This window comes from Panthera onca, chromosome B4 (assembly GCF_046562875.1).
Source record: "Panthera onca isolate mPanOnc1 chromosome B4, mPanOnc1 haplotype 2, whole genome shotgun sequence".
In the NCBI taxonomy this organism is placed as follows: Eukaryota; Metazoa; Chordata; class Mammalia; order Carnivora; family Felidae; genus Panthera; species Panthera onca.
This window is the reverse complement of record NC_138345.1, coordinates 22,660,790-22,686,126: the sequence shown is the minus strand read 5'-3', so window position 1 is coordinate 22,686,126 and position 25,337 is coordinate 22,660,790. Positions and strand designations below refer to the sequence as shown.

The 25,337-nt window shown below is 37.7% G+C and overlaps 1 protein-coding gene across 8 annotated transcripts in view; it reads left to right on the top strand.

The window, feature by feature from the left end:
• ARHGAP21 (Rho GTPase activating protein 21) overlaps positions 1-25,337 on the top strand; it is a 136,854-nt gene that overhangs the window by 49,975 nt on the left and 61,542 nt on the right. For all 8 annotated transcript variants that reach the window (XM_078450340.2, XM_078450338.2, XM_078450334.2 and 5 more), the window contains 2 exons: positions 9,549-9,728; positions 9,990-10,014. In XM_078450340.2, coding sequence (XP_078306466.2) covers positions 9,549-9,728; positions 9,990-10,014 — 205 coding nt within the window. Of the gene's footprint in view, positions 1-9,548; positions 9,729-9,989; positions 10,015-25,337 lie in introns of those variants that run through there.

The following is a 25,337-nucleotide window of genomic DNA, read 5'->3' as shown; positions in this document are numbered from 1 at the left end:
GTAAGGAGGAACTCCTTACAACTGTAAGGAAAGGTTTACATGTGCCAGAGGACTCATGAGGATTCTCGTTCCACGTATTATTTTGAAAGTGATTTCGCTATTTTAGCAGACAAACTCAGACTTTCCCCTGTTATCATGAAGACATTTATTATTAGTCACAAGAGGACCGAGGGAGAGAATTAAGTAGGTGTCATCTAAACCTGTCACCACCACTGATAACACAACTCAGAGAATATGCCCAGGAAATGGGGCTGAATGGTTGTGAAGAGAAGTACATTCTGACTTTTATCATCTTGTCATCTTATGAGCCTGATAATATTACCAGGTTATATGGGTCATAAGTAAATTCGAAATAACTTTTCGGGGCACTGGGTGGCTCAATCGGTTAAGCTTGACTCTTGATTTCGGCTCAGGTCATGATCTCACGTTATGTGAGATCGAGCCCTGCATCATGCTCTGTGCTGATGGCGTGGAGCCTGCTTGGGATTCTCTCTCTCTGTGTCTCTCTCTGTGTCCCTCCCCTACTCTCTTTCTCTTAAAAAAAAAAAAAAAAAAAAAAAAAAAGATAAACTTTTCAAAGTCATAATAAAATTTCTCGAAATTTCACAATAATCTCCCCAATTTTTAAATTTACCACACATTTTAAAATACCTATCTTTTATGAGGGTGAAGTTGTAAAATTGAGGAATTAAGAATTTGTGTCTTTGAAATATTGGGATCTGAAAATCAGAGAGAAAGAGACAGAAGGGAGAAGAGTGCATCTATGTAAAAATTACATTTAAAACCAGAACTCTGAATAGGAAAGGAAATCACATAAAAAAAATACTGATTCAAAATAATTGTAAATCATAGCATATAGGAATAGCAGCAGAAAGGACCTATGTCAACAGTCAACCTAGATAAAAGATATTATAGGAATTTGCAAGGAAATAATTAATGTAAAAATTAAGAGTTACATTTTAAAAATTAAGTCCAGGTATTTAATTTGAAATATTTTAGACTAAAGTCATCTAGATTTTTCAGTTTCTTTGCTCATCATCTTTCATCTCTTAAATATTAAAATACCTACTGAGAACTAGAATCCTTGGAAAAACACATCTAGATACATCTTTAGGAGACTCTAGAAACAGAAGCTGCAAGTCAAGGGTTAGCAAGCATACTTAGCATATAAAAAAACTTTATTCAAGTGTGTTTTAGCTTGAACTTGGAAGTTAAATTGGACTTTAAACAGACAAACCCTGAAAAACATCATGTTTCCACATATGTTGAAAAATTTTGCAGAGAAATGCCACACCAAGGAAACCTAATATGTGAGGAATAATTTGCTGTAAGATTAACCTCTCTGTGGCATTACAACTATGGAGGAAGTACTTTAAAGATAAGCAATATCTAAATGATGGTTGTCATTTCCTTTCTACTCATGACACAGAAGCTAAAGAGTAAGTTCTATCACCTACTAGCCAGTTGGTTTTGACGGGTTACTCAATCACCATGAACCCAGGTCTCCATCAGACTTGCTATGATGTCTGTAAAAATCTAGTAGAAACTTTAATGGAGAATCCAGATTTTTCTTTTCCCTTCAGACAACACTGTGGTTTATGGTTCATCTGAGTATCTGAAAACTGTTTTCATGATACCTTTTTGAAAGAAGCCATTATTTATTGGTGACTTATGGGTTTTTTTAAAGAACAGTTAACTAGTGCTTAGTATGTGTGATTTACTGGTTTTTTTTTTTTTTTTTTTTTTTGGTTTTAACATTGTTTTCCAGTTCTTTTTTTTTTTAATTGTTGTGTTTATTTATTTTGAGAGAGAGAGAGAGAGAGCAAGCACGACTGGGGCAGAGAGAGGGAGTGAACAAGTGGGGATGAGGGGAGGGGCAGAGGGAGGCAGTATCTCAAGCAGGCTGTGCCCTGTCAGCACAGAGTTCCATGTGGGGCTCCATCTCACAAATGGTGAGCTCACGACCTGTGCAGAGATCAAGAGTTGGACACTTAAGGGGCGCCTGGGTGGCTCAGTCAGTTAAGCGTCCGACTTCAGCTCAGGTCATGATCTCATAGTTCGTGAGTTCGAGCCCCGCATTGGGCTCTGTGCCCACAGCTCGGAGCCTGGAGCCTGCTTCGGATTCTGTGTCTCCCTCTCTCTCTGCCCCTCCCCTGCTCATGCTGTGTCTCCCTCTGCCTCAAAAATAAACATTAAAAAATAAATTAAAAAATAAAATAGTTCACCTTATTAAAAAAAAAAAAAGAGTTGGATGCTTAATTGACTCAGCCACCCAGGCGCCCCATGATTTACTGTTTTAAGCACTTTACAGACTTTAACTCTTTTAATCCCATAAGGATGTGAAGTATGCACTGGTATTATCCTCATAGTAAAGATGTGGAACTGAGGCACAGATGCGTTAAGGAACTTGTCCAAGGTCCACAGCTGGAGAACCAAGGACCCAGGCCCAGGTAGACTGGCTCGAGTCCGTGCTCAGTCCCCTCTGTGCAATTCCCATCTCCTTGGGTTATCAAAGAAAAAAATCCAGCCAGACGACAGCCTTACCTGTGGTAACATTTCAAAACTGTAAAGGAGAAACATCTTAAAAGGGTGTTGTATCGGGGCACCCAGTGGCTCAGTCGGTTAAGCATCCAACTTTGGCTCAGGTCATGATCTTGCAGTTCATAAGTTCAAGCCCTGCATCAGGCTCTGCGCTGACAGCTCAGGGTGTGGAGCCTGCTTCAGATTCTGTGTCTCCCTCTCTCTCTGCCCCTCCCCCAACTTGTGTTTTCTCTCTCTCTCTCTCTCTCTTTCTCTCAAAAATAAATAAAAACAGGGGTGCCTGGGTGGCTCAGTTGGTTGAGCGTCCGACTTCGGCTCAGGTCATGATCTCACGGTCCGTGAGTTCGAGCCCTGCGTCAGGCTCTGTGCTGACAGCTCAGAGCCTGGAACCTGTTTCAAATTCTGTGTCTCCCTCTCTCTCTGCCCCTCCCCTGTTCATACTCTGTCTCTCTCTGTCTCAAAAATAAAATTAAAAAAAAAAAAATAATAATAATAATAAAATAAATAAATAAAAACATTAAATTAAAAAAAAGGATGTTTTATCAGTTTGAAGTCTGGCCTATGGGTAGCCTGGGTGGCTTAGTCAATTAAGCCTCTGACTCTTGATTCCAGCTCAGGTCATGATCTCCGCGTCCTGAGATCAAGCCCTGTGTCAGGCTCAGTGTTGAGTGTGGAGCCTGCTTGAGTGAGATTCTCTCTTGCCCTCTCCCTGTGCCCCTCCCCTGCTTGTGCACACACCCATGTCTGCTCTCTCTCTCTCTCTCAAAAAAAAAAAAAAAAAAAAAAAAAAAAAAGCCTGGCCCTAAAATAAGAAAAATCTTACTTTAGGAAACTGATAACATTGTCAGTAATAAGATAAACTAAAATATTTTCAAAGTAGGAGTAGGACTCATAATCTTAGGTATATGATAGAATTAATATTAGAATTTTTTAAGCTGAACACAGCCTGGTTCCTGGAAACTTCTAGGAAGCTGTCCAGATTCTACTTAAAGTACAAGTAGTTACAAAAGATAGCTGAGGAGTCATATATTTATTGTGTGCATAAGCATTCTTTTGTAACTCTTGTGTTTACTTTCATGACAGCTCAGGATAACATTTAGACTTTGTCCTTTTTACCTATGTGAGTGTTTTTTTTTTTTAATATCTTCATTGAAGTGTAATTTACATGCTATAAAATTCACCTGCTACTGTCAGTTTGCATTTCAGTGGTTCGCACTAAATTTATACAGTTGTGGAACTTTGATCACAACCTACTTTTAGAACATTTCTATTATCCTAAAAAGTTCCGTCATGCCAATTTGTATTCTCATCCATGAGGTTTTAATTTCCTTTATTGTTATATGATTGTTTTCCTCTTATACCTTCTTTCACTCCTTTGGGTTGCTTTGTCTAATTGTTATGTCTGGGTTTTATGCACTTAGTTTTCGTCCTTTATTTTGGTTTCTTTTAACCTTGAGCTATTATTTATTCAATCGAGTGACCTTGTTATGAAGTCTTTTAAGGGGATCAAATGACAGTCCTTCATCCAGAGAAATTTAACTGCCATTGTTCTAGTCTCTTGGTTACCTCTTGCACCCTGATGCTGCTAGTACATGACTTGATGCTCATGGTGGGGAGGTGAGACGTGTGGAGAGGGACATGCCTTAGGGGTCTTCTTAAGTGGAGGATTCTGTAACTGCTGTGCCCTTCACCGTGTGCCTGTGGTTTGCCCTTCTGATAAAGTCATCACATCAAATGGCTCTGTGGGTAAGTAGAAAAGGAGTAGAGAAGGCCCATATGTGTATTTCTTTTCATCTTCTCTTTCTATGTGGAAAGGAGTATAACCCTCCCTTCTGTCCTGTCGGGAAAAGGTAGGAGGCTGGAGAGGATTTAGTGTGATGTTCTGGGAAGGTGGAATAATAGAAACAATTGAGCTATGTTGCATTAAAAAATCTTTAAAAGTTTTCAGGATCAAAAAAGAAATTCCTTATTCTTCTTCATCCCATCCTCTCCATTTTTGTGAAGAAGTCAGTAGAATAAGACATAGCAGGCTTAGTTAAGAAACTTGAAACATGAACTCATAATGCAAGAGGGTTATCTCTATATTCAAAGGAAAAGTAAAGAAAACTTGAATATATTTGGAAGCTCAGGGGCCAAGTCATAATACTTCACTCAAGATAAATTTAAGACATGGACAGTTTTCAAAGTGCTAAAATTGTAGTCCTGCAGGAAAGTGAAATTTAAAAATATAATAAATTAGATCAAAGAGCTATTGGGGAGAAGAATCTGTGCAGACTACAGAATAAAAGAGAAGAAACATAATATGACATAGGGGAGATATTCTAGCTTTAGATTCAGGAAGCCATGATTTTAATTCTTGCCCTGACACTAGCCAGCAGTAATCTCAGATAAATCGCATAACCAATTTGGGCCTCAGTTTCCTCATGTGTAACATGAAACGATTTATTAATCTTAAGTCTTGAAGAGTCTTTTGTGCTTTACAATTATGTAATAAGATGGCAACACATGAATAGATGTTTATTATTAGCCATTAGGGAAACGCAAAGTATAATCACAGTAACTATCGCTACACACCTATAACAATGGCTAAAATAAAAAATAATGACAGTACCAAATGCTGTCGAGGAAGCAAAGAAACTGGATCACTCATACATCATACATCCTGGGAACCTAAAATTGTATATTCACTGTGGAAAATAGTTCGGCAGTTTCTTACAAAACTAAAGATGCAGTTACCATATAACCCAGCAACTATGCTCTTGGACATTTATTCCAGAGAAATGGAAATTATGTTCACACAAAACCTGTATACAAATATTTGTAATATATTTATTCATAATAGCCCCAAATTAGAAACAACCAAGATGTCCTTCAGACAAACTGTGGTGTATCCATACCGTGGAGTACTGTTTAGCAATGAAAGAGATGAGCTGTTGACACATGCAACAACTTGGGTGATTCTGCAGAGAATTCGGCTGAGTGAAAAAAGGCAATCCCAGAAGTTTACTGACTGCATGGTTCCAGTTATATAACATTGTTGAATGATAGAAATACAGAGCAGAGTAGTGGTTGCCTAGAGTTAGGGGCTGGGTGAGGAGCGAAGGGAGAGGGTGGATGTGGTTATGAAAGGACCACAGGAGAGATCCTATGGTAAAAGCACTGTTCTGTATCTTGACTGGTGGTGAATATACAATTGTACACATGCAATAAAACTGCACAGAGCTAAACATAAACAGGATACAAGTAAAACTGCTCTGAATATGATGAATGGATGCTATCCATGTCATTATCCTGGTTGTGATACGTACTATAGTTTTCCAGGATGTTGATGTTGAGGGAAATTGCATAAAGATTAAGGAGATCCCTTGGTGTTATTTCTTACAAATGCATGTGAACCTATAGTTATCTTAAAATTAGAAGCTTAATTTAGAAAACAAAATAAATTATGTATATTTTATTTATTCTTGTATCCTAACTGGGTGGAACAGTGTTAGATACACAGTAGGTTCTCAGTATTTATTTACTGAATAAATGGGGGGATTGCTTATGTGCATGTATAAAATGATTCTTTCATTTGGATCACAAAAGGAGGATCTAGTCACCGCTTAAATCTTGACTAAACTATTTAGGTGATTAAGCCCAGAATAATAACCTTTATCCTGCAAACTTTACCTAATTTTATGATCACTTTTGCAGTTACTTGAGACTCAGCTTGATTCCCCCATGGTGATGTTTGCTCTTACTCCCTCTTTCTAGCAAAGTCCTAGAAGGGAGGATAAACTAAAATGCATTTATGATAAATTAGCTTCAGGTGCACAAAGTCTCCATAGATGATTTCAGTCTTGATTATTGTAGCTTTATGATAAGCCTTGAATTCTTGTTCTGTAAGTACACCAATTTTGTTCTTTTTCAAATTTGTTTTAGCTGTTTGGATTCTTCTCATTTTAAAGTGAATTTTAGAAATGGTATGTTAACTTCTAAACAGAAATCTCCTGGATTTTTATTGTGATCTCATTTCTAGATCAATTTGGGGAGAGTTGACATTTTAAGAATACTTAGTCTTCTGATCCATGAACATGGTATATCTCTCCATTTATTTAGATATGCTTTAAATCTCTTGGCAGTGTTTTGGATTTTCAGTTAATAAGCCTTGCAAATCTTTTGTCAGATTTGTCCTTAAGTATTTCGTATTTTGAGCAGTATTTTAAAAGTTTTTTCAGTTACCAATGCTTATTGTAAGTATGTAGAAATACAACTGATTTTTGTATATTGCATATTATTTTCATTCACATTCCACTGACTAGAATTCCATTGACTAGAATTTGGTCACAGCTGCCCTTATGGCAAGTTTGCCTGGAGAATGTTACTATCTAGTTATCTTTCCAGGAAGAAGAGAAAATGAAATTGATGAATAGCTAACTACTAACAGCCCAAATATTGACTGTGTGATGAAAATATTAAGGATTTAGAAGTTTCTTGGATTTATTTTCTTTGTAGTGTAATAAATTTTTTATCATGCAAAAATTAATTTCAGGACATTTTTTAAGTTTTAACACCTTTATATGAAGCAAGTCATTCTGAAGGAATAGGTAGATTCACTAGTAAAACATAATAAAAATATAATAAAAGGAAGCGTGTTCAAGTATTTGCCATTTGACAAAGGTGGCATTTCTTTTTTTTTTTTTTTAAGTTTATTTATTTATTTTGAGAGAGAGAGAGAGAACAAATGGGGAGGGTCAGAGAGAGATGGAGAGAGAGAATCCCAAGCAGGCTCTGTGCTGTGAATGCAGAGGCCAATGCAGGGCTTGAACTCAGGAACCATGAGATCATGACCTGAGCTGAAATCAAGAGTCGGATGCTTAACCAACTGAGCCACCCAGGTGCCCCAATAAAGGTGATATTTCAAACTGCTGAGATGAACTTGGAATTGTAATTTAATACAAAATCTTAGCAGTAATGCAGACACAATTTTGAGATACCTATTAGATTGGGGAGATATCTGGGCTAGATTTAAAAATTAGGGGTTGTCTATATATAAATGGTATTTAAAGCATTAGACTGGATGAAATCACCAAAAGACAGAGTAGAACTAGAAAAGTCTATGGACTGAGCCCTGGATATTCCCAATGTCAGCAGTTGAGCAGATGACGTAGTAACAAAGGAGACTAAGAAATAGCCTATGAGTTAGGAGTAAAATCAGTATAGGAAGTCAAGTGGAGACAAATTTTCAAAAAGGAGAAGTGATTCTTGAACCCATTGGTAAGTCACATTAAGACAAGAACTGAGAATTGACTGCTCAGTTTAGCAATGTGGAAGCCGTTGGTAACCTTGACCGGGACAGTATCAGGGAATTATGGTGGCAAAAGCCTGACTTAAGGGGATTCAAAAGAAAATGGGAGGAAAAGAATTCAAGAGAGCAACGATAGTCAACTTCCAAAGAGTTTTGCTCTACAGGATAGGCAGAGTGGTGGTGGCAAACAAGGGGGTAGCTTGAGAGGGCTATGTGGTTCGAGGATTTTGTTGTTGTTACTTTAAAATTAAAGGACCTACAAAATGTGTCTATGCTGATGGGAATATAGTAAAGAAAATAGATGATGTGAAGGAGAGGGGAGAATTGCAGGAATCACATCTGTGAGCAGTAAAAGGGGTCTGGTACATGGGTAGGGACCCCAGAAGAGTGGGCCATCGGAGCAGGATTGTGATGAGAAAGAGGGCAGGAGAAGCTGGCCACAGCTGTAGGGGGGTAGATGTGGCAAGCGACTAAGCTCTCATCTCATGGCCTGTGGTTTTCAGTGTGACAGAAAGCAGGGTCATTAGCTGCAAGTGAGGACGAGAAGGGATAAAATAGTCATGTAGCTCGAATATACTGGACAGAACTATATTATTATTGGCAGACAACAGTAAAAGCTCCCTTGAGGTTATGAACTTAAAATGAAAACAGCTTTGTATTTATTTGTTTGTTCAATTTCTTTCTTTCTTTATTTTCATCTCTGCTTATGTTTGGCTACATAGGTGCAGGCCCAGAGCAGGCAGTGTTAATTATTTATCCGAGGTTAGATTGTGTCAAGGTTAGGACTTCGAGGAAGGAAGAGAAAGGCAATGGAGTGAATTGAAGCTGGCTTACAAGGGAAGTGAGAACATGAGGTGGTGAGGGACAGGGAAGAGGTAGGAGGCAGCAGCTCCAGATGGCAGATTTAGAAGAGCTGAGGGATGGATGGGAGGGAATGAAGAGTGGGTGTTTGATTTGCGATTACGCAGGGTTTTCAGCCATGACCAGATGAAAGCCAAGAGTGGAAGAGAAGAGAGCAGAATGCTGGATAGCCAGGGTAGTGGAAGGACTAGCTGTGTGGGTACTGAATTTGTGCTCAGAACTTGAAGGTCTTGTCTATTATTTTCTAATTATCTTTTATTTCTGTTGGACTCTCTGATAACAGTTTTAGTGTTCTTGGTAAGAGAATCACGTCTCTTCTTTCATAGTTTGTGTTTCTTAGTGCTTTACAGGATGGTCATGGTGTTAGCTTCATACCTTCTATCGTGTTGTCAGTTTTAACTGTTAGATTTACCAAGGGTTCTTTCTTACATCTGATTACCTTTCATAGCATCCCTCTCTGGAAAAATCACGATGAGGGGTGCCTGGGTGGCTCAGTCGGTTGAGCGTCCGACTTCAGCTCAGGTCACGATCTCATGGTTCGTGAGTTCGAGCCCCGCATCAGGCTCTGGGCTGATGGCTCAGAGCCTGGAGCCTGCTTCGGATTCTGTGTCTCCCTCTCTCTCTGCCCCTCCCCCATTCATGCTCTGTCTCTCTCTGTCTCAAAAATAAATAAACATTAAAAAAAAAAAGAAAAAAAAAAAAGAAAAATCACGATGATCTACGTGATTTGTAATACAAAGAATATGGTTCCTCTTTCTCCTTTAGGTTTGTATCTGCACTCATACATATGGTTTTTGTCCAAGTGAGGAAGTCTGTTGAATTTTCTAGTTAACTTTTAAATGTCTTTTTATTTTAGGTATCAAAGAGTAAAGATGGAAAAGAACAAAGTGAAACTGTATCACCATCCGAAGATGAAACATTCTCCTGGCCAGGTCCCAAAACAGTTATGTTGAAAAGAACATCTCAAGGCTTTGGTTTTACATTGAGGCATTTTATTGTTTATCCCCCAGAGTCTGCAATTCAATTTTCATATAAGGTAAGAACATTAATTAAAGTAAGTTAAAAACAACAACAACAACAACAACAATGCAAGGCAGTTCCTGTCTCCTTCTTATCTTCCTCTCATCCTCCCCTTGTGCCTTCCTTATGAAGGCTCCATCCTTCTGGAGGTTAATGAGGTTGTTATTGCCACGTTTTGGGGAGGGCACTTTGAATTGAATTGAGGCTTGCTTTGATTTTACTAGAATTTCTAAATAACTATTCACATATGGGTTTTTTTTTTTTTTTTATATTGTAGGATGAAGAAAATGGCAACAGAGGAGGTATGCTATAAAAATTTTAATTTTTCTCTGTTTTGCTACATGTCTTTCTATTCCTTAAGTAATATTAAATGAGCTGATACAGTTTTTCGAGTCCAAATATATATATAACTCTTAGATGGGAGAGCCCTAGAAATGAAATAATTTTACTGTTTTATGGATTCCATTGTCTCAGGATGATTTCAACATGCGGTGATTTTATTGTTAATTATATGTTAGTGCTTATGCAGGGGAACATCTATGATTCTGAGGAAAGTAATTGTGATATTTTTATTTAATTAGTAATCTTTTAAATTCAGTAATTTTTTTTAGGTAAGAAATGCTGTGTGTTTTATCTAGTAGATTTATTGACTCAAATAGTGAAAAAGAGAGTACTTGGGGTCTTCTCATAGTTAATCTTACTCTTGACTTAAGCATTATCTTTAATAAGCTTATTAAAAGGAGAATCAGGCCAGGGATGGGGATATTTCTTATTAACGTCCACTCATTTTTGTTTTAATTTTATATGAACTCTGATGAGTTAAATGTCACACACAATAAAATGTGCCCATTTTAAAAACTTTTATTTCTAGATGATTTTAGACTAGAATAAAGGTTGCTAAAATAGTACAGAAGTTTCTGTATATCCTTCGTTTAGCTTCCCATAATGTCCAACAACTTACACATTCGTGGTACAGTGAACAGGACTAAGAAATTAGCATTGGTCTGATATTGTTAATTAAACTACAGACTTTATTTGTTTTTTTACTAGTTTTTCTACCAGCATCTTTTCTCCGATGCGAGATTCCACATTGCATTCAATTGTCTTGTCCCTTTGTCTTCTCTAGTCTGTGACAGCGCCTCAGTCTGTCCTTGTATTTCATGGCCTCAACACCTTTGAAGAGTACCAGTGCGTTATTTTGTACAGTTCCCGTCAGTTTAGCTTTGTCTGATGTTTTCTTATCATGACTTTGAAGTTACACCTTTTTAACAAGAATGTCATGTTTGCACCAATCTTAAGTGTACAGTTATACATGTAAGGTACATTTTGATAAATCTATAACTTGTGAAACCACCATCGCAGTCAAGCTCTAATACCAAAAAGAACCTTTCTGTAGAATCAGTATGTTTTACACCTGAAACTGATGTAACATTGTATATTGCTATATACTTCAATAATTAAAAAAAAAAACAAAAAACCTTTCCATCATTCCATAAAGTTCCCTTACACAGCACTCTGCTGTTCCTAGACAACCACTAATCTGCTTCCCATCACTGCAGATTAGTATTTCTTATAAATGGAATACCGTATCATGTACTCGTTTGTGTCTTTTGCTTGCTGTAGTATTTTTGAGGTTCCACTGCATGGTATGGATAGATACTAACACTGCTCTTTCATTTGTTGCTGGTTAGTTTGTTTGAATACACCGCAGACTGGTTATCCACCCGTTTGTTTATCCACTCCCCTGTTGATGAAACTTTGTAATACCCATATCTGATTTGCGGTCTTAGAATGGTCATGCTAAGGGCTAAAGGGGAAGAAAACAATTTCTTTCAGCATTATCAAAAGTATTCTGTGAGTGTAAGGCCAGGTAGGACCCTTCATAGGTTATCACTGTTGTGCAGGGAGGGCCACTCTTGTGTCACCATCTGTCATGCACTGGGGTTCAGGAAGAATTCCAAATGTTACTTGGCATGAGCTAGAAATAGGTGTTAGCGAGGAAAGGGAAAGCTTACAAAACCAGCTTCAGCAAGAGGAAAGAGGATGTGGGTCTTCTGTCCTCCCATCGTCCCGTAGGACGATGTGCTGGTGCTCAGGTGGCCTGTTACACACAGCACCTAGAATAATGCTGTCTTTTAAGAAACAGTCTGACTTATGTAAAGTCAAGAATTGGTGGATAAAACAGGGTATAGTTAGTATGATATGAAATTACTCTGTCATATTTCTCTGCCTTGAGAAAGTTAAAAACAAAGAAGTTTGTTCCATATTTGTGAATACCTAAGGACAAAGAATTCACATAAAAGTCAGGGATATCCTCAGTTTAGAAGCCCTGAACATCTTAGAAGAGCAACCATCACTTTTTACTCAGTTCTGATTCCCTGGAGAGCAGTGAATTTGGGAAGTTCATGGAGTTTAAGGAGTGACTGACTGAGTCGTCCTCTGCCTCCTCTGCCCCCCAGGCCTAGGTTTGCTCTGGTCATCCCAGTTGGTAGTGGGGTCACAAGTTAGTCCATTGAGGCCTAGTTAGCTAAAGTATAGCCCTCATAATACCGTTTCAACTCAACTCACCAACCAACCATAAGAACATATTTTATGAGAATAAAGTTTCTTTATTTTAATTCAACTGAATATGACGATTTTTATTTTACAGTTTCATCTACTGATAAAACTTACTTTCAAGCATATTGAGATTACGATATCTTTTTTTGTGAATTTTGTTTTAATGAAATAGAATCCAAGCCTCCAGTGTAATGATCCGAGTCAAAGCCTAGAATCACTGGAGAGGAAGTAATTGCCACAATTTTATTCAAACTCCTAAGAGATCCTGTGATAATGCCAAAATTCTGTGAAACAGTTGAAAGGTTTTGTTTTAGTGTTCTTTCCTTTTGGCAATTTAGTGGAATCTCTTTTGACACTTGACTTTCTGATTATTCTCCTTCCCCAACTTCCATTCTGGTATGTTTCTTAGAGCCTATATACGTGTACTGTCTTGTGTTTTAAAATTATTTTTTCTTGTTGATTTGTTTTCTGTATTATGATGCAAATAATATTTATAAGAAAAAGGCCGTTAAAGTAGAAAAATATTTTTTGTTGATGATAGTTGTTGATAATTGCTGTCTTGCTGTTGTCCTGTTGTCCCTTAGATCTCTGGAGAAGATCTTTATAAATAATCAAAACAAGAATAATTAGAAGTTTGTAATTACTGTTATTTCTTTTCTACTTATTCCATGAGTAAAAATTCTGTCGAAGTTTAATTATAGGGACATGTCCAGGAGTGTGTTTGTCATTTTGTTAGGTACCTGAATAACTGTTGGATTTCTACTTCGGCATCAAAATGTATATTTAAGCATTAATAGTACAAAAAAGTAAGTGGGAATTTTATAAATTCTCTCAGTAGTAAAAATTTGTATTTTGTGATTGCAGTTTCTTTTTTTTAATTTTTTTTATTAAAAAATTTTTTTTAACGTTTATTCATTTTTGAAAGACAGAGTGAGAGGAGGCAGGGCAGAGAGAGGGAGACACAGAATCTGAAGCAGGCTCCAGGCTCTGAGCTGTCAGCACAGAGTCCGATGCGGGGCTCGAACCCATGAACTGTGAGATCATGACCTGAGCCGGAGTTGGATGCCCAACCAACTGAGCCACGCAGGGCCCCTGATTGCAGTTGTTTCTGACTAAAGAGCTCTGTAGCCTATGTTGGAGTTTTCTAACCAAGGCTTTTTTAGTGGCAAGAAATAGAAACTTCCTCAGACCACTTCTGGAAAGATGTGGTGATTCTGAAAAATCAATAGAGCATTTCCAAATTCAATGTCAAGAGTGATAGGATACCTGGGTAGCCATAGACACCAGAATTGGGACCTGGGAAGCTACTAAATGCAAAGAGTAACAACAACAACGACCCAAACTTTGGAATTTACTGGAGGATCGAAATGACTTTCATAATTAATTTTGATTATACCTGATTTTCTCATGAGCTGACATCTGTATATAAGGTACAGTCCTCATTATATCTTCTTTCTTCCTTCCTCTCTTATCATAACACTTCCTATTCCTGAGAATGAAACCTAATTGGCCCAGTTCATCATTTTATGCCCACTGAACAGTACCCATTATGCTTAGAGGTCAAACATTCTTCCATTTAATGAAGAGGTAAATTCTGAAAACCTGAGAAAATCGGGTGTATTTTATGCCACTAATTTCCATTCATAAGGTGAAAACCTATTCCCTCAGAATAATATAATGGTAAAAAATGGACCTGAAAATTCATTGTAAGAGGAATTTCTTATGGTTAGGTCCATGGTCAGTAATGTCCCCGTAGGTCCTAGAAGAGTGTTTCACTATTTCTAAAATGTAGCAACACTAAGTGAGTTCCGTGGGTCTTTGCTGATGTCTTGTGCATTGACTAAACCCCTTGGGATCCATTTTTCACGTATTTGACAGTTTAAACAATTTGAGTTTCTCTGGTAGGTAGGCAAATATACTAATTAGTTACATATTTTTGTTAATTTTTAATACTATTCATTAGAACATCCACAGATGTCTGATATTGTCCTGAAGATACTTTAGGAAGTAGAGATGATGATGTTGATGTTGTTGATGAGGAGGAGGAGGAGGAAGAGAAGATGATGATGATGATGATGATGAGAAGATGATGATGATGATGATGATGATGATGATGATGATGATGATGTGGAGGAGGAGGGGGAGATAGTGTGGTGGCAGTGGTGGCAGCTGATTTATAATGTGCCGGGCACTGTTTTAAGATTTTTTGTGGATTAGTTCATCAACTTTCTGGGGTGAATATTATCACCTCCCTATTTTAGATGAGGAAACTGAAGCATGAAGTGTTTAAGTAATTAGCAAGGGACAGCATTGGACCACAAACAAGCCATCTGGTTCTAGGGTTTCCTCTCACTTTCTACCATGGTTTTGCAGAAAATTCTTTACTTTCATAATTCATCCTTGGAAATGTAAGAAAGAGCATTCTGTTCCCTTGAAAGGTAAAGAGTATTAAAATACCTTAATTCAACTTTCATATGCAATTTTGGTTAACATAGTCTTAGCATTTTATACTTGTTCTTTAATTTTCTTCTTCTTTTTCCTAACTGAACATGTCCTATTGGCTTAAGTCTGTTCAGCAGAAGGATAAAGCATTATTGCTTTAATATTTGCAATTGATTTCCATCTTTGATTTGGTTATATTTTTGATACCTATGCATCTCATGACTGATAGAATGTTTTTGGTATTTTTCACTTAGTTGTAAGAGATGTTAAGGGCATTCATAGGTATTTACCAAAGATAAATGAAATATTTGCCTGCAAAACTATTTGTACAGGAATATTCATAAGTGCTGTATTCATAATAAATAAACACTGGATTCAACCTAAGTATTCATCAATATAAGAATAGATAACCAAATTGTGGTGTATCAATGCAATGGAATACACATAGCCTTGTGGATCAATCTCATAAACATTTCTTATATTGAAGTGAAATTCACATAATACAAAATTCACCGTTGTAAAGCGAACAATTCAATGACATTTAGTATAGAATTAAAGGTCATGTATGAAACGTACATCTATCACCTCTGTCTAGTTCCAAAACATTTTCATTGCTCCATAAGGAAGCCCATATCCATTAAGCTGTCATTCACTATTCTCCCCTCCCCAAAGTCCCTGAGAAATCCCAGTCTGTCTTCTGTCCCTTTGGACTCACCTATTCTGGATATTTTATAAAAATAGAATGATACAATATATAATGTTTTTCATATGGCTTCTTGCATTTTGTGTAATGTTTTTGAGTTTTGTCCATGGGGAACAGGAATCAATACTTCATTCCTGGCTGTATAGTATTCCCTTGCATGTATATACCACAGCTTGCTTATCCATTCACCCATCGATGGACATTTGGACTGTTTCTACCTTTTTTGGCTATTGTAATTAGTGTTGCTATGAACTTGTGTATGCAAGTGTTTATTTGAGTCCCTGTTTTCAGATCTCTAGGGTATATATCTAGGAGTGGGATTGCTCCGTTGTTATGTGGTAATTCTGTGTTTAACATCTGGGGACCTGCCAAACTGTTTTCCACATTTCCATGGTAACTGTACCATTTTTACATTTGCACCAGCAATGTGTGAAGGTCACAGTTTCTCCGCATCCTCATCCGTGCCTGTTATTTTCCATTTTTGAATTATAGCCAGTCTAGTGAGTGTGAAGTGGTATCTCATTGTGGTTTTGCTTTGCATTAATTTCCTTAATAACTAGTGAAATTGAGCATCTTTTCGTGTGCTTGTTAACCGTTTGTATATCTTCTCTGGAGAGATGTCTATTTAAGTCCATTGCTCCTTTTTTTTTTTTTTTTAATTGGGTTATTTGTCTTTTTGATTTTGAGTTGTAAGTGTTCTTTATATATTCTAGATAGTAGATTGTTATCAGATATATGATTTGCATATATTTTCCCTCATTCCACAGATTGTTTTTTCACTTTCTTGATAATGTCCTTTGATGCACAAAAGTTCCTAATTTTGATGAAATCTAATTTATGTACTTTTTCTTTTGTTGTTCATGCTTTTGCTGTCTAAAACATTTTGATGAGTGAAAGAAACCAAGCACAAAAGAGTACAGACTGTCTGATGCTATTTGTATGGGAGGAAAGATAAATCCAACCCAAATTGTGGTTGCCTGAATTGATTGCAAAGGGGCTAAGGGAAGTTTCTGGCAAGATGGAAATGTTCTTTATCTTGATTGTCATGGTGGTTACATGGGTTTATACATTTGTCAAAACTTAGGAAGCTCACACTTAAAATGAGCACATTTTATTATTACATGTAAATTATATACCTCATTAAAGTTGATTTAAAACAAAGAGAACATATATAATAATTTAGTTGGATTTTTTCCCCCAGTGTTTAGCTATTTCAGCCAGTGCAGTTATGAGCGTTCTTATACATGAACTTTTGGAAACACGTGTACTTATTTCTAGTGGGTCTGTGTATCCAGGGGTAACACTAATAGGTATGCATACAGGCACATTTAGTAGATACCGCTAAATTGTTTTCAAAGTGATTATACCAACTAATATACTGAACCACGAGGTGTGAGAGTCCCAGTTGTGTCATATCCTCACTAACATTTAATATTTGTCAGTCTTTTTAATTTTAGTCATTTTAGTGGGTGTATAGTGGTGTGGCATGTGGGTTCATTTTTATCTTCCTGAAAACTAATGGGGTTGATTACCTTTCGTTTGGCTATTGGGTATCAGTACTTTAAAAAAAATTAATTTGTAGGAGTTCTTTAAATATTCTTGATGAGGAGGGGCGCCTGAGTGGCTCAGTCAGTTAAGCGTCTGACTTCGGCTCAGGTCTCGATCTCATGGTTTGTGGGTTCAAGCCCCACGTCAGACTCTGTGCTGACAGCTCAGAGCCTGGAGCCTGCTTCAGATTCTGTGTCTCCCTCTCTGTCTGCCCCTCCCCCACTCATACCCTGTTTCTCTCTCAAAAATAAATTTAAAAAACATTAAACAATTTTTTAAATATTCTTGATGAGGATTTTATTAGTTGTATCTATAGCAAATATCCAGCTATTAGTTACCTTTCAATTTCTCGTTAGTAATTTTCATAAAGGAAAGTTCCTATTTGTAATATAGTCCAAATTGTCAATCTTCCCTTTTATGGCTAATACGTTGAATCCTATTTAAGCATGGTCACAAAGATATTCTCCTGTGTTATCTATCTCCAGTTCACCTGTAATTGACTATTTTTGCATGTAGTATGAAGTCAAGATTTTTTCCCCCTATATGGATATACATTTAACCCTGCACTCTTTAGTGAAAAGACCATACTTTCTTTACTGCTCTGTAAAACCACCTTGATCATAAAGTATCTGTATATGTGTAGGTCTGTTTCTGGACTTCCTTCTTTCCAGGGGTTGGCCTGTGCCTCACTTTAGTGTAGCTTCCAAACTAAGAACGGTTCTATATTTTTAAAAGGTTGTTTAAAAGAAGAAGAATATGTGACAGAGACTGTATATGTTCTGCATGGCCTAAAATATTTACTGCTTGGCTCTTTACACACAAAATTTGTCAACCTTTGTTCTATTCCATCGGTCACTTTCTTTGCAGCAAAACTGCGATCTTAATTTTACTGTCGTTACTATATAATAAATGTTGCTGAAAGGTAAAGTCTTTTAATTTTGTTGTTCACAATTGGATTGGCTGTTTTTGTCCATTTGCAATATTATAACACTTTTAAAATCAGTTTGTCAGTTTCTACACCCACAAAAAAATCCTATTGGAATTTTAATTAGCTTTGTATTAATTACAATATTTGATTATTTGAAAACATTTGAAATAATTGAATCTTCTAATCTGCGAGTGTAATGTCTTTCCCATGAAGGAGTGTTGAATTTTTCTGCATCTTTTGGAATAAACCTTTTATTTTTTTCCCTTTAATCTCTTAATATAGTGAATTATATTGATTTATTTTTCCAACTGTTAAACATTGCATTACTGGACTAAACCAAGCTTGTTCATAATATATGATACTTTTTACATATTGCCAGGTTTGGTTTTCTGTTGTATTTAGGATTTTTGCATCTCTGTTCAGAGACTGTCTTTACCTAAAGGTGGGCCTTAGTTTTTTTGACATTTGGTGTAACAGTTCGGGTTCTCTGCGAAACAGACGCCACAATAGGAACAGATGGCAAGACAGCGTTAGACGTGCCAGAGATTTCGTGGGAGAAGTGTCTGTGCAGGATTGAGACGAAGGGGGCGGGAGAGGCAGGGGAAGACTTCAGAGCGCACTGTAGGTCTGACATTTGTGAAAGAAGAGAGGGAAGGGAGGCTCCGGTAGGAAAGGTGCCAGATTGCAGCACAAGGTATGGAGGTCTCTGTGAGGCAACTGGGGAGCTCCCATGCAAACACTGCCCTTGAGAATCCTTGGGCAGGCGTGGGGAAACGTGGCCTCTGTGCGAATGTGGCAGTGGATATTAAAGGGCAGCAGCTGGGGCTGTCACCCAGCTGTGTTCCCCATAGCAGCTTCTCTCAAAGGAAATCTGCACAGCACACCTGCACGCTTGACGGGGTTGGGCTTTCTCTTTTTCACCCCTGCTCACCCCACATGTTACTTTGGAGGCCTCAACTGAAAGCATGGTGGTGTTTTCCAGGCCCTCTTCCTTGGCTGGCCTTGAATGCCCATTTTTGTTCCCGTGGCCCTTTGAGACTGATGGAAGCTCTGCACAGCGCCTCCGTCTCTCAGCTGTGGCTTTGGAAGCAGAAAGGGCCTCGAGGTGAAAAGCGGTGTAAAACACCAAGACCACCTCACTGGACTTCCTTCTCTCTGGGATCTTGTCCCTCTGAGTGCTCTTGCCTTGGAGGCTGTCTCTGCCTTCATACAAATGTTACCTGTACTTGGTCGAGCTTTTCTGGTTGTGGCTCATGGGTGGAAGAGTTGATTCTGAAATAAGGCAGTTCACTATTGTCAGATTTGGAAATTTTTGTCTGTTTACGTTTAATACAACTCATAATACATTTATTGTTTATTCGCCTACTTTATTTTAAAGTTTCTATTTTATTTTGAATTTCTTATATTTTTTTTCTCTCTTTAAGACTAAGTAATATATTGTGATTCTTTTAGTGGTTATCCTAGAAATTATAATATGCAAGTTTATCACAGTCTAATGCTAATTAATATTTTACTCTGTTCTGAAACAATATAAGGGCCTTAGGTCATGCTCTCTCTACTTATTTCTCTCCCTCCTACCTGCAGGATACTTTTATGTTGTGTCACAGTTCTCTCGGGACTTTGGTTGGTTTGTTTTTTTCCTGAAAGGTCTTTGCTTTGCTCTCATTTTGGAAAAGATTGTTGCTACAGAATTTTATGTTGATATTTTCTTCCAACATATTGAAGATCATATCCCACTCTCTTTTGGCTTCTATACTTGCTCATAAGAATTCATATTTTGGTTTATTGGTTTTTTGAAGGCAAACTTTTTTCATATCTACTGTTAAGATTTTCTTCATGTCTTTGGTGTTTGGCCATTTCGGTGTTTGGCCATTCTTGGTGAAAATTTATTTTTATTTTCCTTGTTTCCAATTCATTGAGCTTCTTGTGTCTGTCATTGGGTGTCTGTCATCAGTTCTAGAAAATTTTCAGTCAGTGTTTCCTCACGTATTATCTGTATTTCAAGGCTCTCTTCTTCAATGCTCTCTTAATTCTTCAATTAAACATATGTTAGATGTTTTTATTCTGTCCCCTATGGCTCCTAAATTCTCTACTTTTTCCTTTTTATTTTTGGTCTTCCCCAGCTGCATTTTGGATATTTTCTTCTAGTATATATCTAATAATTTTGAGTTTTAAATTTTGATTGTTAGAAGTCCTTTAGGGTAATGTAGTAAACTGTACATGATTGCTTCTTATAGTTTTCTCTTTATCATTTTTAGGCCTTTTTTTTTAATAATTTCTTCAAACATGCTAAGCAAAGTTGTTTTATAATTTGGTTCTGGAAATTCCACTATCAAGAGTCTTTCTGGGTCTGTTTCTCTTTTCTTTTCTTTTCTTTTTTAAATTTTTTAACGTTTACTCATTTTTTTGAGAGAGAAAAGAGAGAATGAGTGGGGGCGGGGCAGAAAAAGAGAGAGACACAGAATCTGAAGTGGGCCTCAGGCTCTGAGCTGTCAGCACAGCACCTGGGGCTCAAACCCACGAGCAGTGAGATCATGACCTGAGCTGAAGTTGGACACTTACTGACTGAGCCACCCAGGCGCTCCTCTGTTTCTCTTTCCTTTTTTTTTTTTTCCTGGTTCTAGCTCAGGATAGGTTGGTTTTTTTTTTTTTTTTTTTTTGCTTTATGTATTGGACTATTTTGCGTTTGTTGACCTTCAAAAGTTATTACTGGAGATTTTTTGAGATCTAGGGTGAAAAAGTTGTTTTCAAGTAGACTGGTGTTTGCTTTTATACAGAACCAGGCGATTGTATTTTTAGCCTGCAAATCAATGTGAAGTTTGGTCTGTAGCCACTTTTTAGAAATTGGTTTCCTTCTCTTTTCCCCCTTCCTTTGCTTAGCACCCAGGGAGCTTTCAGGTTGGTGGAAGCATAATTTTCAGTTAACATTATTCTTAAATGTGGGCTAATCTTCTAATTGATTCATAACTGTCTAGGACTTAGGCTTTTCTTCTGCCTGCTGGGTGAAGAAACTCTTAAAATGGAAGGGGCTCATGTTCAGTAGCCTGCACATATAGGGTTGACATTAATAGTATTTGAAGATGTTGTCTAGCAGCTAGGCTCACATGTATACGCACTCTGGTTCAAATATAAATTGTGCATTCCCTTGTAGTAGCTCAATTTGCTAGTACATCGATACTTCATTGGAAGATTTGCCGCCCATATGTCATAATAAAATATCTTTATATCCTATCAACATGGATAAAATCAGATTACGAAGTTATTTGTAGTTTGCTGTTATGAGCACTGTTTCCTAGTATAAAAATGTATAGGCTTACAGACACACACACACACACACACACACACACACACAAGATAAGTGATTCTTCATGTTGCTATTGATAAGTTAACTTCAGATATTCATTTTATTCATCTCCATTTGACAGGTGGGAAAGGATGGGAAATGAGGGCTCCCAGATCTTCTTGTGGTTAAATAGGACATGGTTGAAACACTGGGGAGCCCCAGAAATCAAAGACAGTGATGGCAAGGATATATATAAATTTTATGATGTGTATTTTTTGAGAAGATTGAAAGAACTTGAACCTTTGGCTTGCAAAAGAGATGCAGAGGGCAAGAAAGTGATAGCTATTTTCAAATGTTTGGAAGCCCATTTTGTATAAGATGAAGTAAATCGATTGTTTCATGCTTCACAGTTAGTTTCCCTAATTCTCTTCTGGAAAATCCCTCATATTTTGGAGACCGCTAATCCGAGTGATAGCTCCTGCTCCATGTAAACAAGCTGAGATTTTCTGCCTCCTCCTATACCTGATTCTGGGAGGTGGTGGCCGCAGTACAGATCTGATACAGGAAAATGCAGAAATAAGAGGGGCAATGATATCTCTTATCAAAAATTAATCATCGGCGTGTGCAAAGTGAAATTTTCCTACATACCCAGACTATTCATTGTATTTATGAAGACAGTGTTTTTATGCATTGCTTTAAGGACAAAGATTATTTAAGGACGGAAACTGTCTTTTATTGTTAATTTCCAGTGCCTAGTAAGTACCTGGTAGGAGCTCAAATGTTTGTTGAGTAAACACTGTTCCCAGATGACTCTTCCCAAAGCTGCAGAACTCAGCATGTTCATGTCTGTACCTCCGCTGTCGAGGAAGAAAGTTATTGTCTCTTGTCTGCCTTCTTATCTTTCACCTTTCTCCCTTTTTTATGCAAAGTGTCAGACTTTTTTTTTTTCTTTAATTTAGAGATCTTATTTCATATAACTGCGGAGCGTGTGAGCTGGGACAGTAGTAACAAAAATGTGGTAATCCTGGAGTTCAGTAGGAATTTGGGCAACCTCTTTGTAAAATACACTGCTAAGGTGGTCAAGTTAGATGTGAGTTAAAAAAAAAAAAAAAAAAAAAAATTATATATATAACTTCACCTTAAAAGTTCCAGGAAACCATTTTCACAATAATGGAATTTGATTGGATTAAAGTAGGCACTGTCAGAAATCCAATTTTTTGGAGCAGGTTTTAAGACTTTGAAAGGCATGAAGTTACTTTGGTGGTCAAGAAAATAAATGCAATTTTAAAAGTTTCTGGAAGTGTTCTAAAACCTTTAAGATATATGACATCCAGGGTCTCAGAAAGCTAACTGGGGATAGGGTTATAAAGGTGAAAAAGTCAAGGAAGGTACGTGTTTGGAGTATTAATGTTCTAGGCTGTCCCCTGGAATAACTTCTCCACGGAAAATGTTGTTGCAGAGGTGATCCTGTAATTAGGTGACTTTGAGCTGTCTTTTCCCAGCTGCTGCATGACTTAAGACCTTGATCACAGACACCATCTGGCTGGATAGTCCCGTTTGGTTTTTTTTCCCTGATTGCTCTCCAGCTAGTCTACATTCAAAGTATGTGATTCATAGATACGGCTAATAAGTTAATGGTAATAGTTATGGTCTCTGTTTTCGAAGTTTAACAGATAACTTTTCAGAGTAGAAATATTTGCATACGAATGCTAAATATATTATATATAGAAATATGTTTCCTGTTGCTTATTCATTCACTTAGCAAACATTTGTTGAGTCACTGCCATGAACAAGTCGCTAATCTGATTGCTGGGAAGGGAGCAATATGGCCTCTAACCTGGCTTTCTTCAGATAGTTGTTCAAATGTCACCTGCTAGAGAGGGTTTGCCTGATCATTTCATGAAGATAGTATTACAGCCTTGCCTTTCATTTTCCCTCTCCTTCCCACTCTGCTTATTATTTTTCCTAACACTGTCACCATCTCTCCTACTACCTGTTTCTTGTGGAACATTTTCTTCCTCCATTAGAATGTAGAACAGGAACTCTGTTTCATTATTTTGGCTTAAAATCCAGAACAGTTTCTGGCCTGTATACATTCAACAAATGTGTAGGTAAGATATGGGCCTTGGCTTCCAGAAACTCCTGCTCTGGTGGACATTGAAGGTGTAATATAATTCTATAAGTGCAACCACAGAGGTGTGTACAGTTTTGACAGGACCACAGTAGAGAGGGGGAATCGTCTAAGCACCAGGGAAGGGGGTCTCAGGCGGGATGTCCTCTGTGCTGTTGACAGATGAATAGGACTTTATCAGGAGGAAGGAGGAACAGTGTTCTGGAACAGATATATCAGAGACACCCGGAAGTTATATTTGCCCAGATTTGGTGGTAGGGCTTGGGGGTGGATTTTATGTCACCAACAATGGTTGATTTGTGGAGGATTATGCTTAGCTTTTCTGGCATACATGAGTAGATAGATGGGGGAAGGGGCATTAACTGCGGGATTCTAGAGGGGAAGCATATCTTCCTCTGGGGAAATGAGTTTAGTTTGGGATAAGTTGCATTTCTGATGCCTGTAGAACGTTTAGTACCTAGTTGAAAATTTGGGTGTGGAGCTCATAGAGGTGGGGGTTGAAAATAGATTTGGAAGTCATTATTATATATGCTGTAATTAAGTCCTAGGGATAAATGAAACCATGCACAGAGAGCATGAAAACAGAATAAAAGATAGGACCCTAGGGAACACAACATCCAAGAGATGGTCAGAGAACGAAGAATCAGAAAAGGAACTCTGAGAATAAGTTTTAGAAGGTATGAGGACAACCAGGAGGAGTCGACGACCTACTAATTAAGAGGTGGTCATTTTAAGGGGGGAGTGGATAACTTGCCATTTGTCACAGAAAATTCATTAGGCTGATGACTAAAAAGATACTGTTGGACCCAGTCTGACAAGTAGCAAAGTGGTAAGATAGGAGAATAGTTTCAGTACAGTGAGCCGACGGGATGTGAGAACCAAATATCAGTGGGTTGGAACATAAATTAGAGCAGTGAACCTCAGTGAGCATGGGAGTGAGGTGTGTGGGCGATTTTGCCCCCAATGGTATACTTCTCAGTGTCTGAGAAACCCTGAACTGAAAGTAATGAGGATAGGAGTATAGACTATTCTTCAGGAAGCATGAAAAGGAAGGGAAGGAGTATAAGAGATGATAGCTATGTGGAAAGACAGGGAGAAGATTTATTTTTGTTCTACATTTGGGAAGCTTTGGTAGGTCTCTGAGAACATGTATTTCCGTCCAGCGGGGAGAAGAACAGAGACTGACTGAAGTTTTACCCACGAGAGGAGACCATGAGGGAAACAAGGTTCTAAAGAAGGCCAGTACTCAAGTCCTTACTTGAGGTGGAACAAAAGGAAGTATGGATGTGGGCAAAGATTAAAAAATGAGGATACAGCCATCGAGGTATGGTGCCGTAAGAGGCAAAATTATCCAGCTAGTGTGAGGAAATCAAGATGGAATAGCCAGTTTAAGAAGATTTTTTGGAGGTTTGAAACCACAACCTTGAAGGTTCAGTGAGCAGTACCAAGAACTTCACTGAACTTGGAAACTGTAAATCATTGGGTTACAGGTTATGCTGAAATAGCAGGCCAAGAATAGGAGCAGAGTGGGCATCTGGACAGAATTCTCCATAGTTGGAGATTGGCAAATGGAATGCTTTGGAAGGTCAAAGAGAAAAGGAAGTGGAGGTTGCTGTTGGATTTTCTTGATCCATGAGTGTTCTTAGCAAGAAAGAGAGTGATCTCTGGGGGAGCCTGGTAAGTCCTCCTTTTTAAGATGGAAGGGCTTGATAACAATGTGAGGGGCAAATTTCATTGGTCAAGGGGTCCAGCGATGGTAAAATGGAAAGATACACAGATGGAAAGATAGCTGCTTGTGGTTAGAACACTGTAACACATTTTTCTGGGTTTGCAGAGAAATTAAAATCCAGCACAACAGGAATGGCAGGGCTGTGAATCTACACGCGAGACATACTTTGTGAAATTCCTGAAACTTCAGAGAGAGAGGAAAAATGATGCTTCATAAACTTCAGATACTCCAGAAGGCAGATCCCAGAACTGTTGTGTTCATTGTAGGATAATCAGCACCTGGCACATTTATGAGCTCAGTAA